Below are 14467 nucleotides of genomic sequence, written 5' to 3'. Positions count from 1 at the left end.
ATTTGTGTGCCAGAAGCTGTGTGAAAGACTAGTGGAAAGCATGTCAAGACGCATGAAAGCTGTAAAAATCATGGTTATTCCACAATATACTGAATTAAAACATTAGTATTCTTGTTTCTAATTGATTATGAACTTTGTTTTCTTTGCATTATTTGAGATGTGAAAGCACTGTTTGTTTGTTTGTTTGTTTTTTAATTTTGACCATTTCTCCTTTTCAGAAAAAAAAATACAAAATTTATTGCTTGGAAATTTGGAGACATTGTCAGAAGTTTAGAGACTAAAAGAGCAATTTACATTTTACTCAAAAATATACCTATAAAGAGAAACATCAGACAAACTGAACATTTTGCAGTGGTCTCTTAATTTTTGCCAGAGCTGTATATATATGTGTGTGTATTTTTAAAATATAATCTGAGAAAAACTCTGACCAAACTCAAATAGTAAAAACTAGCACGCTGATCAAACTCTTGATAAAACACACTGATAAAACTCGGACTGAGGACTATGTGGCCACAGTCAGACGGCCCTATAAATCGGACTGAAATCGGAATGCAATTCATGGACTGGCTAGGGCTCTACTGACGGCTTAATAGAAATAGATGAAGCTGTCACACTCAGGTCAGGAAAAACACCGGCAACTGCGATCTCATTCCGATAATACGCCATTTTGTATCAATCTTCGTACATGTTTTGTATACTGCTAGAATAGTATATAAAAGGAAATGAATGATATGTTGATTTCCCATCTCCCACCTTGAAGGAATTAATCATAAAGGTTTTTGACATGTATAGAAAATATTTCACTTTTTTGTTTTCTTTTAACATCTTTCCAACATGAAGACTTTCCAATTTTGCACTTTTTTGTTTAATGTTCTTCTTCCAAAAGCTGTAACTTTTTTACTTTTCCATCCGTCAGCCATATGAAGTCAAGTTGTAGTTTAGAATTTTACCCTCATATTATCCTCCATAGTAGTGGACAGTGGTCAAATTCAAAGTACAGTGGAATTGCCCCAAAAAAATGCAATTCCGCATTTGGTGTTTGGTTTTTGCTTTTACAGTTTTCATTGTGTGGTAAATTTGACCTGGCAACATGATTTTCCAGGTCAGTACAATATGGCGATATATAAAATTCATATAATATATAAATATAAAATTCGGAAGTTCGTAAAAACAAAAATAATTATTTTCCAAAACCCGTGATATTTTCATTTGACATTGTTGGAGTTATGTGAGAGCTTGTTTTTTGACCTTTTTGTTAATATTTTGAGGTAGATTATAGCTATTTGATTGTACTCTCTGTGAATCTCGTTATGTCAGAGTGACAGTGGCAGTTCAGTGGTTAAATGCCATCTATGTATTAGAGCCTTATGCCTTAGCCCACTCCATACATAGTGACCCAACATAAGACATTCTATTAGGTTTTCTATAGGCAAGGAGTTACGGTAATCCACTATTGGCTTTGACCTCTGAAGCTTGATAAAAACAGCGTGAAATTGGCAGGTATGAGCGCATTTTCAGAGTATAAACTAAATTTTGCTTGCAAAAACCGCCCAACACCTTGCGCAGGTCAGTTTAGATATACGCATAGTTCCAAGAAGACAGAACTCAGACATCAAGTCGTCTCCTGAACTTTCCTGCATTTTTAATGGAGTAGGCTAGGTGCACACAGAGTTTTTTTGCTGGATTTTCGAAGCAGAAGGTGAGAAAAAAACCCTAAAATTTTTGAGATTTGGTTTCTGGTCGAAAACCTCAAAAAAATAAAATATGTGTGCGCATACCCTAAGGTTGTGTTCCCATGATGATTTTTTTGTAAGTTTTTGACGCTGTGTCAAAAAGCTGCATCTTACAATTGCAGCAAAAGTGGATGGGATTTCTAGAAATCTCACGGCCACTGTTCTTCTTTCTTTACGCTGGGTACTATGACCTGCTGTGCGTGTTTCAAATCTGCAAAATGTCAGTTTCTCTTATGGGAACACTGCGTTTTATGTGCAGATTTCCCCCATATAATTTCCTTTGATGTGGAAAATACGCAGCTAATAAACGCATATGTGTATGCCGTGCATTTGGAAATTCACTAAAAATGTATATAATTCGTATCTGACTGTATCAATAAAGTTTGTCAAAGCCAAATATTAGCCTATCAAAAAAACCTAACTACAACCAACCAGTAAATATAAAAAATGATAAACTTTAATAAAGAGATTAGGCGATATTGGTATTACTAACTATAAGAAGTATCAAAAACCAAGCAGCTTTTTTTTAAATTTATTTAAAGAATGGCATACCAAAAAGAGACAAAAAACAAATAACAAACGCCATAAAATTGCAAGTAAAAAAACAATGCAATGAAAAAAAAATACAAGTGATCTAATTTACATAATATGTGCAGAAATGCTCCAAAAAATCTGCGACATCAAAAACTCACTAAATACTCATCGTGGGAATGTAGCCTAAAGGTGTTTTCTCAACGGTTTTTTGATAATGGAATTTTCAGTGGATCTTCCACAAAATCCACATCAAAATAAATTCCCTTTGATGAATATATTTTATATTGATTTCAGTGGGAAATCTGCTGTACATAGCTGTTCTTAAAAACAAGTTTTTAGTCGTGACAATGTCTTGAAAACCTCGCCACTAAATCGCACACCAGAAGACTTCATACACTTCAAATTTATGTTAAAAACCTATAACTCTGCCCTTCACATCGCCAAACAGACCTACTTCACCACTCTGATCTCCTCACTATCCAACAACCCCAAGAAACTTTTTGACACCTTTCACTCCCTCCTCAGGCCAAAAGCTCAAGCCCCTATCACAGACATTTGTGCTGATGACCTGGCCTCCCACTTTATAGAGAAAATAGACAATATCCGTCAGGAAATCCGCTCCCAATCACCAAGTTCAGTGACTCCCATCCTTCCCTGCATCTGCCCTGGCTCACTCTCCGCATTTGATCCCATCACAGAAGAAGAAGTCTCCAGGCTCCTCTCTTCTTCTCGTCCGACTACATGCACTACCGACCCCATTCCTTCTCATCTCCTCCAGTCTCTCTCTCCAGTCGTCAGTACTCACCTAACTACAATCTTTAATCTCTCACTCTCCTCAGGCATTTTCCCGTCCTCCTTCAAACACTCTATCATTACTCCGTTACTAAAGAAACCCACCCTTGACCCATCCTGCACAAACAACTGCAGACCGGTCTCCAATCTCCCCTTCATCTCTAAACTCTTGGAACGCCTAGTCTACTCCCGTCTTACCCGTTACCTCTCCATTCACTCCCTCCTAGACCCTTCACAGTCCGGCTTCCGCCCCCTACACTTGACAGAAACTGCACTCATCAAAGTGACCAACGACCTTCTGACAGCAAAATGTAACGGTGACCACTCTCTGCTCATTCTTCTCGATCTTTCTGCAGCTTTCAACACTGTTGACCACCCTCTTACTCTCTAGGCTCCAGTCACTTGGCATTAAGGACACTGCTCTCTCCTGGTTCTCCTATCTTTCTGACTGCTCCTTCAGTGTTCTGTTCTCTGGCTCCACTTCATCTCCTCTTCCTCTCACTGTCGGGGTACCCCAGGGCTCAGTCCTTGGCCCCCTTCTCTTCTCCCTCTACACGGCCCCAATTGGACAGACCTTCAGCAGATTTGGCTTTCAGTACCATCTTTATGCCGACAACACACAACTATACACGTCATCCCCTGGCCTTACTCCTGCTGTACTACAGAACACCACTGACTGTCTGTCCGCAGTCTCTGACATCATGTCCGCTCTCTATCTGAAACTCAACCTCTCCAAAACTGAACTTCTTCTGCTCCCACCATCTACTAACCTCCCTAAACCTAACGTTTCCCTCTCCGTGGGTGGCACTATAATAACACCCCAGCAGCAGGCGCGCTGTCTGGGTGTTATGTTTGACTCCGATCTTTCCTTCACATCCCATACACAATCTCTTGCCCGCTCATGCCGCTTACACCTAAAGAACATCTCTAGAATCCACCCTTTTCTCACTATAGAAACAACAAAACCCCTCACTGTCGCCCTGATCCACTCCTGCTTGGACTACTGCAACGCTCTATTAATTGCCCCCCCCCCCCCCCTCGACTTTCCCCTCTCCAGTCTATCCTTAAGGTACCGTCACACTAAGCGACGCTGCAGCGATACCGACAACGATCCGGATCGCTGCAGCGTCGCTGTTTGGTCGCTGGAGAGCTGTCACACAGACCGCTCTCCAGCGACCAACGATGCCGGTAACCAGGGTAAACATCGGGTTACTAAGCGCAGGGCCGCGCTTAGTAACCCGATGTTTACCCTGGTTACCAGCGTAAACGTAAAAAAAAAAAAAACGCTACATACTTACCTACAGCTGTCTGTCCCCGGCGCTGTGCTTCTCTGCACTCACTGTGAGCACAGCGACTGGAAAGCAGAGCGGTGACGTCACCGCTCTGCTTTCCGGCTGCCCGGCGCTCACAGCCAGAGCAGAGAAGCACAGCGCCGGGGACAGACAGCGGTAGGTAAGTATGTAGTGGTTGTTTCTTTTACTTTAACGATGGTAACCAGGGTAAACATCGGGTTACTAAGCGCGGCCCTGCGCTTAGTAACCCGATGTTTACCCTGGTTACCAGCGAAGACATCGCTGAATCGGCGTCACACACACCGATTCAGCGATGTCAGCGGGAGAGCCAGCGACTAAATAAAGTCCTGGCCTTTCTGCCCCGACCAGCGATATCACAGCAGGGGCCTGATCGCTGCTGCCTGTCACACTGGACGATATCGCTAGCCAGGACGCTGCAACGTCACGGATCGCTAGCGATATCGTCCAGTGTGACGGGGCCTTTAATGCAGCAGCCAGGGTCGTCTATCTAGCTAATCATTACTCAAACGCGTCCGCTCTTCACCAGTCATTACACTGGCTGCCCATTCATTACAGGATACAATTCAAAGTACTTGCTCTCACCCACAAAGCTCTCCACAGTGCGTCACCCCCTTACATCTCCTCCCTCATTTCTGTCTATTGGCCTAACCGACCACTGCGCTCTGCAAATGACTTTCAACTAACCTCTGCACTAATCCGTACCTCCCACTCTCGACTACAAGACTTCTCCCGTGCTGCGCCAATCCTCTGGAATGCTCTACCTCAAGATATTAGGACCATCCACAATTTGCATAGTTTTAGGCGCTCCCTCAAAACACATTTGTTCAGAGCGGCCTATCATGTTCCCTAATCAGTTATTTTGTTTGTGTGTAGCCCATTCACTACTTCCATCTATCCCCCACTCCCTGAAGATGGCTGGACCATCATTGTAAATACACACCTATACTTTGTATCTCCCCACCGCATTGTAGATTGTAAGCTCTCACGAGCAGGGTCGTCTTGTGTTGCTTTAATTATTGTTTTGTTAACATTGTTACTTATGACTGTTGTGATTGAATCTGTTAAACTGTAAAGCGCTACGGAATATGTTGGCGCTATATAAATAAAGATTATTATTAATAAGAATGGCATATCACTCATCTGAGGAACTTGCTGCAAGCTTGAAATTCTCAAGTCAAAAAGCTGCAAAAAAAAATAGGCAAAAAAAATTCTTCCAAGATCGGGTCAATACGGAAAACCATTTGGCGCCTGCAGTGTCACGGAAAAACTTTGCAGATGTGTGGGGCGCTACAGTTTTTAATAGGCTGCATTCACAAGACGTTGATCTGACACAGATTTTCGAGAGAATCCCTAGCAGAATTCTGAAGCTGATATGCAGCTTTGATTTCCAGATTTGTAGTTTACATTTCTGCGGTTCTATGTGTGGCTAAGTCCCACTCAGTAATTTGCATGGGACTACCTGCCTCAGAAGAAAGTGCTTCAACAAGTGTTTTTTTTATCTGATTTCCATGTTGTTTCAGAGGTTTACTCAAAAAAATCTATAGTCATTAACAAAAAAGAATCAGTCAACAATCGGTTTTAGGGCTCATACTCACTTGCGTGAAATACGGCCGAGTCTCGCAGGTTAAAACCCGGCTCTGCCGCCGGCACTCCAGAGCGGAGCGTGCGGCCGCATAGCAATACATGCTCCGCTCCCAAGTTCCGGCGGCAGAGCCGGTTGTTACCATGCGAGACTCGGCCGTATTTCACGCAAGTGAATATGAGCCCTTAATGATGTGTCGGACTACTATGCCAGCTGTGTGTGGTCCTAATTTGGGGAATACTGCCATTTATTTTACTGAAACAGATGCTTCAGAGGAAATCAGTGTTAAGGTGTAGCACCAGCCGTTGTCAGCAGATGGCAGTAGAGATGCATTACTTTTTGAAACTTGCACAAAGAAAAGTACTGAGCCTTGAATTGATATTATTAACATTGAGAAATCGCTACTCTGCACTGGATACTGATCAATCGTTTTTACTGATTTTGTTAGTTTTTGCAAGCATTGTTTCTCAAATACTCATTTTGTTTTTCACACTTTGAATTATTGCAGGAGCCCGACCCTTGTAAAGAATATGATTTCAGGCCTTGGCTATGGAGCCCTCAATGCAAGCTACCAGGTGAGATGAAACCTTTGTGATGAAGGTCCAGCATTCTGATCCTATTGATTTTGCAGGTGATTGGATCAGTGATTTTACCCCTTCCCTGCCATGGCCAATTTTCATTTTTGTGCTTTCATTTTTTTACTTATTGTAGCTTCTTCTTTATTTTTCTATTGACATAGCCGGGTTCGGGTACTACCACGGTACCTAATCCCGGACACCATTCAGATGAGTGGGGGGCCCGCACATCCGTTGTTTGCCTTGCTGTTATCTGCATTACAGCGCGGCAAACACAGGCTTTAATCTGCGATAATATCATTACCGCCTGTCAGAGAGCAGTTCCCATGCTGTCAGATGACAGTGTGAGCCAGCCGCTGAGACCGGCAGCAAAAAGGTTACCTCCTGTCAGAGAGGTGTCGGGTGATGAGAGAGTACTACTTCCATCAACTTACACCTGTTGCTGCTGATAACAACAAGAGCAGACGCCGCTGATGGGAGTACTTATCATTCGGTGCCTGCGCTATAAATATGTAAAAAAAAATGACTTGGGGTCTTTTCTATTTGTGGTTAAACAGTGCAGGCAAAACTGACAGCTTCGGGCTGCAACCCTCAGTTGTCTGCTTTATCATGACTGGTCATCAAGAATCCCGTGCCATTTTTTAAAATTATTTAAATAAATAATTTTAAAAAAACAGCGTGGAGTCCCCCCATTTTGACAGCCAGCCAAGCTAAAGCAAACAGCTGGGGGCTTTTATTCTCAGACTGGTAAAGGGCCATGGATATACCCTACCCCTCCCAGCCTAAAAATAGCAGCCTGCTGTCAGGCCCAGAAAAGGCATATCTATTATGCCCAATCAACCGAACATCGGGGAAACACCCGATGCTCGGGCTCCCAAACAGTAACAGAGACTTCATGGAGAAGCCCGTGTTTGATTCAACCCCAAACTTTATTGTTTGCCCATCTCTATTTAAAACCTATGTTTTCAAGAACTATTACATCTCAAATAAAAAAGACCAGTCAATCTGACAGTTCTGTGTGAGAACACTGTAGTATACACTATCGTTCAAAAGTTTAGGGTCACCCAGACAATTTTGTGTTTTACATGAAACCTCATACTTTTATTAATCAAATGAGTTGCCAAATGAATTTAAAATCTAGTCCAGACATTGACAAGGTTCGAAAAAAAGATTTTTATTTGAAATAATATTTTTCTCCTTCAAACTTTGCGTTTGTTAGAGAATGCTCCTTTTGCAGCAATTCCGGCATTGCAGACCTTTGGCATTCTAGCAGTTAATTTGCTGAGGTAATCTGGAGAAATTTCACGCCATGCTTCCAGAAGCCCCTCCCACAAGTTGGTTTGGCTTTATGGGCACTTTTTGCGTACCATACGGTCAAGCTGCTCCCACAACAGCTCAATGGGGTTGAGATCTGGTGAATGCACTGGCCACTCCATTACAGATAGAATACCAGCTGCCTGCTTCTTCCCTAAATAGTTCTTGCATAATTTGGAGGTGTGCTTTGGGTCATTGTCCTGTTGTAGTATGAAACTGGCTCCAATCAAGCGCTGTCCACAGGGTATGGCATGGCGTTGCAAAATGGAGTGATGGCTGTCCTTATTCAATATCCCTTTTACCTTGTACAAATCTCCAACTTTACCAGCACCAAAGCAACCCCAGACCCTCACAATACCTCCACCATGCTTGACAGATGGCATCAGACACTCTTCCAGCATCTTTTCAGTTGTTCTGCGTCTCACAAATGTTCCTCTGTGTGATCCAAACACCTCATACTTGGATTTGTCTGTCCATAACACTTTTTTCCAATCTTCCTCTGTCTAATGTCTGTGTTCTTTTGTCCATATTAATCTTTTCCTTTTATTAGCCAGTCTCAGATATGACTTTTTCTTTGCCACTCTGCCCTGAAGGCCAGCATCCCGGAGTCGCCTCTTCACTGTAGACATTGATACTGGTGTTTTGCGTGTACTATTTAATGAAGCTGCCAGTTGAGGACCTGTGAGGCATTGATTTCTCAAACTACAGACTCTAATGTACTTGTCTTGTTGCTCAGTTGTGCAGCGGGGCCTCCCACTTCTCTTTCTACTCTGGTTAGAACATGTTTGTGCTCTCCTCTGGAGGGAATAGTACACACCGTTGTAGGAAATCTTCAGTTTCTTGGCAATTTCTCGCATGCAATAGCCTTCGTTTCTAAGAACAAGAATAGATTGTTGAGTTGCACAAGTTCTTTTTTTCTGGCCATTTTGAGAGTTTAATGGAGCCAACAAATGTAATGCTCCAGATTCTCAACTAGCTTAAAGGAAGGTCAGGTTTATAGGTTCTCTAATCAGCCAAACTGTTTTCAGCTGTGCTAACATACTTGCACAAGGGTTTTCAAGGGTATTCTAACCATCCATTAGCCTTCTTACACAGCAAACACAAAGTACCATAAGAACACTGGAGAGATGGTTGTTGGAAATGGGCCTCTATACACCTATGAAGATATTGCATTACAAACCAGACGTTTGCAGCTAGAATAGTCATTTACCACATTAACAATGTGTAGAGTGTATTTCTGAATCATTTCATGTTAGCTTGATTGGAAAAAACTGCTTTTCTTTAAAAAATAAGGACATTTCTAAGTGACCCCAAACCTTTGAACGGTAGTGTACATCTGTAAAAATCTGCCAAATGGTGAATAACAGAGGTAACATATGGGCTCATACCAGTCTGAGTCCCATAAAACCCTGGTCAGCAATATGGCATAGCCCTTACAGCTTGGCTATACAAACACATGACTTTCAGTACTTACTACTTCAATACTGAAAATGGATATGAAAAAAATAGTGTAAAAGTCAGTTGTTGTAAGCGCTGTTACAATTCTACCCTTACACATATATGTCTTTGTTCCAACCCAGGCTGCCCTGGCAGAAAGTAGTTTCCCTCTGCTGAACAGCCCCCCACTGCACAACAGTTCAGGCAGTGGAATCCATGGTGGACATGACGACGTCACCAGCACCGGGGAACCTGGGAACAGTAATGGGAGCAGCCCGCGCCTTTCTCCTCAGTACAGGTAATTCCACTCAGGCTATGGTATTCCCCATCATCTTGGAATTGTAGGAAATTGTAATAGTGGTGCATCACAATTTATGTGTTACTAAATGTTTACCTTTTGCCATTGTAGTCAGTCTGTTCACGTCAAAGAAGAGCCAACTGAAGAAGACGTCAGACCGGCCTCTCTCTCTGCTACTAACCAGAACACAGTGCTACCAGAAGACCATGACTTGGACCCAGAGACAGCTATGGAAGACTTGTCCTAATAGCTTTAGTGCCCATGTGTTACCTCCCTTGCCCCAAAGTCCAGCACTTCCATCAGAGACCAAGTTGACCCTTTTTCCCCCAAACTTTATTCAGTTAAAACTGAATGAGACTTGAACATGACTATTTCCAACCCCCAGGGTCTTCCTCAGTCTGGCAGCACTTCAGTGACTTATGGACAGAAGAGGGATATCCCACAATCCTTTTCTCACCAAGCAGACATGGAATGGGCACTGACACTATATGGCCAGATATTATAACCAAGGGACACTCCTGTTTTCTTATCCCTTCTGCACAATAAGGGAAGTTTGGACGCCTTGTAAAAATGGCTCTGAAGAGCATGCCTGGACTTCTCTCTTCGTCCCACTGAGCATTTAGGACTGGGTGTCCCTAATCAAATTTCCCTTTCTAGCGCTTTTGTCTGGTCACTTCTAAAGGTACCAAAAACCCAGACTTTGTTATTTATTTTCTGTGCTTCTTTTGGATCAATGTTACTCCTGGCATTCTTCACACAAACATGTGAGCATATGGTACGTACACTAAGAAATGAGTCCAGACGCATGCAGAATACCAACAGTATGTGTATCAAATTCACTTTTCACTTGTAGACAAATGCACATGTAGAGGACTGTCAGAAGCAGTGCTGCCTGTGCCTTTAAGGAACATGTGCACCATAAAGTAAGATCAATGTTTCTTCTGTCTACAAAAAAAATGAATTCCTGGACTTGCCATCTTTTCAAAAACTTTTTGAATATTTTTTTATACTAGTTAAATATATTGCTCCAGGAAAGGTGCAACAAGTCATAAAGGTGATAATCCCCTTTTACAGTACAACCCATGGTCTCCATTCATAGGCGGCACCCGCAGCACTTAAAGGTCTACATCGCTGTCTGTGATAAGTGGAGTATGGTGCTAGTTACTTTTGTATAAAGATTGTTTCTTTGTTAGCTGACTAGAAAAATGGCATCGGTGAGATCTGTGGCACAAAGGTATCTAGCCTCATACAGTTTGGATTGGCCTACATAGTACATTCCTAAAGGAAATCTGTCACCAGGTTTTTTGCCCCAAATTTGAGAGCAGCATAGTGTAGGAAAGAGACTCTGATCCCAAAGATGTATCACTTACTGAGCTGCTTGCTGCTGTTTCGATAAAATCACTGTTTTCAGATGCAGATCTACCTGTTCACTGAATGCTGAGCTCTGTATAACCCCGCCCACACCACTGATTGGCCTGCTTTCTGTGTCTATGGGCAGAATGCTGCCAATCAGTGGTGGGGGTGCGGTCATACAGTGTTTAGGAATATGCAGGACTACATGGCAGCAGGTTTACTAGTCCTCTAGTGATAATCTCCTGCTGATAAACCAGTGATTTTATCCAAACCACAGCAAGTAGCCCCATAAGTGACACATCGTTGGAATCGGGGTCCCTGCCTCTACATTATGCTGCTCTCGGATAAGGTGCCAAAAATCTGGTAGCAGATTCCCTTTTAAAGGAATATAATTTTCATGTTACATTCAGGAACATCAGATGATCTGACTTCATATGAAGAAGTTTACTTTATTTGGGACCAATTATGTTGCATATGGTGAACACAACCCAACTCTACCATTCATTATTTTTTCTGTTGACTTACACGTGCAGTCCATGTACATATGAAATCCCTGTTATTTTTCATCCCTGTCGAATTCTGAAAAAAAAACTTCTTCCTTTTATGTGCATGTGGCAAAATTTCCCACAGCGCCGATATAAGCGAAGGGCTAGTTGGACCCTTCCTCGTGTGTGCTGCATCCTCCTTTGCCTCCCTGACCAAAGATACCTCTTCATGCCAAATAAACCAAAACCACCTCTTACTTTGGCTTTTATGGTCCTGGTACAAGTATGGAGGTTACCCTAAGCCAAAGGTACTTGTGTATCAATAACAGATAACGAGACTGACTCTTCATCGTGCCCCCACACTCCCAATGTTGGAGCCCAAGCTCACCTTGCGCTTTATGTCATTGACCCGCATTCACACATTGTGAGGCCTGGGGTCGCATCAGTTGCGGCCATCCTGCACTTTGTGCAAACATTTGTTGATTGTGTATGTTTGTAGGCAGACTAGAAGTACTAATTTTAATCATATAGAAGTCATAGCGTAGCTGAAATGTGTGTTACACACTGACAATGTTGTGCCCAGATACACTATGTGTGCAAGTTGTTGGATGCATTTTTTTTTTTACATTGAAAAACTATTTCTGTTCAGTGTTTAAAGATGTAATTGGCATTGTGTGTCCCCCGCCATGGGTGAGAGGATGTCTACACACTACAGTCCATTCCCTGTGTCCTTCCCCATGGAAGTGCCCATATATTGTGTCACTATGCTGCTGGCGGTGGGAGGAGGAAGAGGAGAGAAAAGGCAGGAATTGTTACCTCAACAGTGCAGAGGTCTCTGTATAAAGGATCCAACACTGTGCCGGCATCACGTGTGCGCCTGGTACAGAATCCTCGTGTACAATAGGTTCTAGGTGCATGAGACAAATATGTATGGACATTGGCATATAAAATGCAATAAATATAATTCTGTCACCTATCTGTCACTTGAGTAAGCAACTAAGCATGACACGTTTCATATCCTCTTGTATTTAATTGAAGTTTCTCAATGTAGCAAACCCTTTCCGCAGTCCACAGCCCATGAATATTTACACAACGGTACATGCAAATCCACAGTCACTCAACTCGCAATATCCAAACTTAGATGACCGCCTGGGAAATGACAATTACTCAGCCTTGCTCTTATAGTCGTGTATATTATGGAAATATTGTTCTTACACCAGTTAGCCATCACATAAAACCACTTGCCTTGTGACCCATTGCGGCATAGACTCCCCGAGATCGTTGGAGGTGTCTAAATGTTACAAGGTTGGATCAGACTTTTTTCATCACATCTCACAAATTCTCGATTGGAATATGATCTGGGGAATTTAAAGTTCAAGTCAACACTTTTAACCAGTTTGTCCAGTTCCTCCAGATACCGCTAAACAGTTTTTGCAGCTTGGATGAGTGCAATAGTCTCTTGGAGGAATGTCATTGCCATACAGGTGTGTTCTTTGTTTGCCACAATGTGGAGGTGGTACGCGTCACTGTAACATCTACAAGGATGCTAGCAGCCAGTGTTTCTTAGCAGAACATTATCCAGAGCATCACGCTGCCTCTGTAGGCTTGCCCTTTTCCCATAGTCTATCCTGGTGCTTTCTTTGTTCCCCAATTAATGCACTCCCAGTTGAATACTGTAAAGCCAAGTTTACATAATCCAAATTGTTGCTCCATTTACCACATTTTTGCTAGGTTTAATTCCTAGAAAATAAATGTTATCCCTTTTCCATAGGATCGGGGTAGCTTAGTGATCAATGCGCCTGACTGCTAAGACTGCCAGTGATGCAGAGAATGGGGCTCTCAATGTAGTTGTGCATGCTCAGCCCAATCTCTATGGGACTGCCATAACAAGCCAAGTGCAGTGTTTATTTCCAGCAGTCCCATAGACAATGAACAAAGCAGAAGTTGAGTAGGCCCCCTCCCAATCTATTCAAAAAAGGATTTTGTAAAGCCTCTTCTGGTTGTTGGAAACCCAGCCAAGAGATCACTCTGTAAGGCTACGTTCACACTAGCGTTTCCCGTTTTGCGTCGTGTTTGCATCGGGCTACGCATGCGTCATGCGCCCCTATATTTAACATGGGGGACGCATGCGGGTTTTTTTGTTGCGTTGTGCGACGCATGCGTCTTTTTTGCCGCTAGCGTCGGACCAAGAAAACGCAACAAAAGTTGCATTTTTCTTGCGTCCAAATTTCGGCAAAAACCGACGCATGCATCACAAAACGCAGCGTTTTTGCATGCGTTTTGCCACGTTTTTGCGTGCGTTGTGCGTTGCGTCGCCGACGCAGCGGCGCACAACGCTAGTGTGAACGTAGCCTAAGATATATGCAAACATTGACTATATGAAATTGGAACTGCATTACTGCTATGTTGAATATATACAGTATATAAAAGTGAAGGTACTTCATGAACAAATTGTCCAATTCGTGTGAGCCCATCAACCATGGCAAGGTGTCCTTTTTCCTTGATGGAAACCTAAATCTAATATTGATCAATCATGTTTCTCCTAGGCTATAAGCCTACAAATTTAAAGGGCAGGTAGGACCCAGCATTAATTAAAAACAGCCTTAGGCTGATGGGAAGAGTGCACGGTCAGAAAAGGAGTCAGTCACAACCTCCAATAGTAAACTACCAAAAAAAAACTAACCACCTCCGAACAGAATAAAGCAAGTGAACAGGAGCAAGCAACCATGACTACAAACAGGAGAATACAGCTCTGTTATTTCTAAGATGTATGCAAAGATTGAATATATTAAATTTTAACTTCATTACTGCTATATACAGTATACTTAGTGTCTATTGTTTATATATATATATTACGCAGTCATGGCAGCTTGCACTTGTTCACACTTCTGTTTGGAGGTGCAGATAATTTTTTCATTTTGTGCACTCTTCCCATCAGCTTAATACTCTCATGGCAGAAAGTCCAAATAACTCTTTAAAATTACCATTACCACCTACTTGTTTTCCATTTATCTCCTCCCTTTTCTAGCTTTATCGAAATCCCTAGTAAAA

General features: G+C 42.4%; 1 protein-coding gene across 8 annotated transcripts in view; it reads left to right on the top strand.

Moving 5' to 3' along the window:
- FOXP4 (forkhead box P4) overlaps window positions 1–12388 on the top strand; it is a 97440-nt gene extending 85052 nt beyond the window's left edge. For all 8 annotated transcript variants that reach the window (XM_069756358.1, XM_069756359.1, XM_069756357.1 and 5 more), the window contains 3 exons: window positions 6463–6529; window positions 9424–9578; window positions 9690–12388. In XM_069756358.1, the coding sequence (XP_069612459.1) occupies window positions 6463–6529; window positions 9424–9578; window positions 9690–9825 (358 nt within the window). In that variant the 3' untranslated portion in view covers window positions 9826–12388. The remainder of the gene's footprint in view (window positions 1–6462; window positions 6530–9423; window positions 9579–9689) is intronic.
- Window positions 12389–14467: the final 2079 nt, after the last annotated feature.

Source organism: Ranitomeya imitator, chromosome 3 (genome assembly GCF_032444005.1).
Source record: "Ranitomeya imitator isolate aRanImi1 chromosome 3, aRanImi1.pri, whole genome shotgun sequence".
Lineage (NCBI taxonomy): Eukaryota > Metazoa > Chordata > Amphibia > Anura > Dendrobatidae > Ranitomeya > Ranitomeya imitator.
This window is presented reverse-complemented; position numbering and strand designations above follow the sequence as displayed.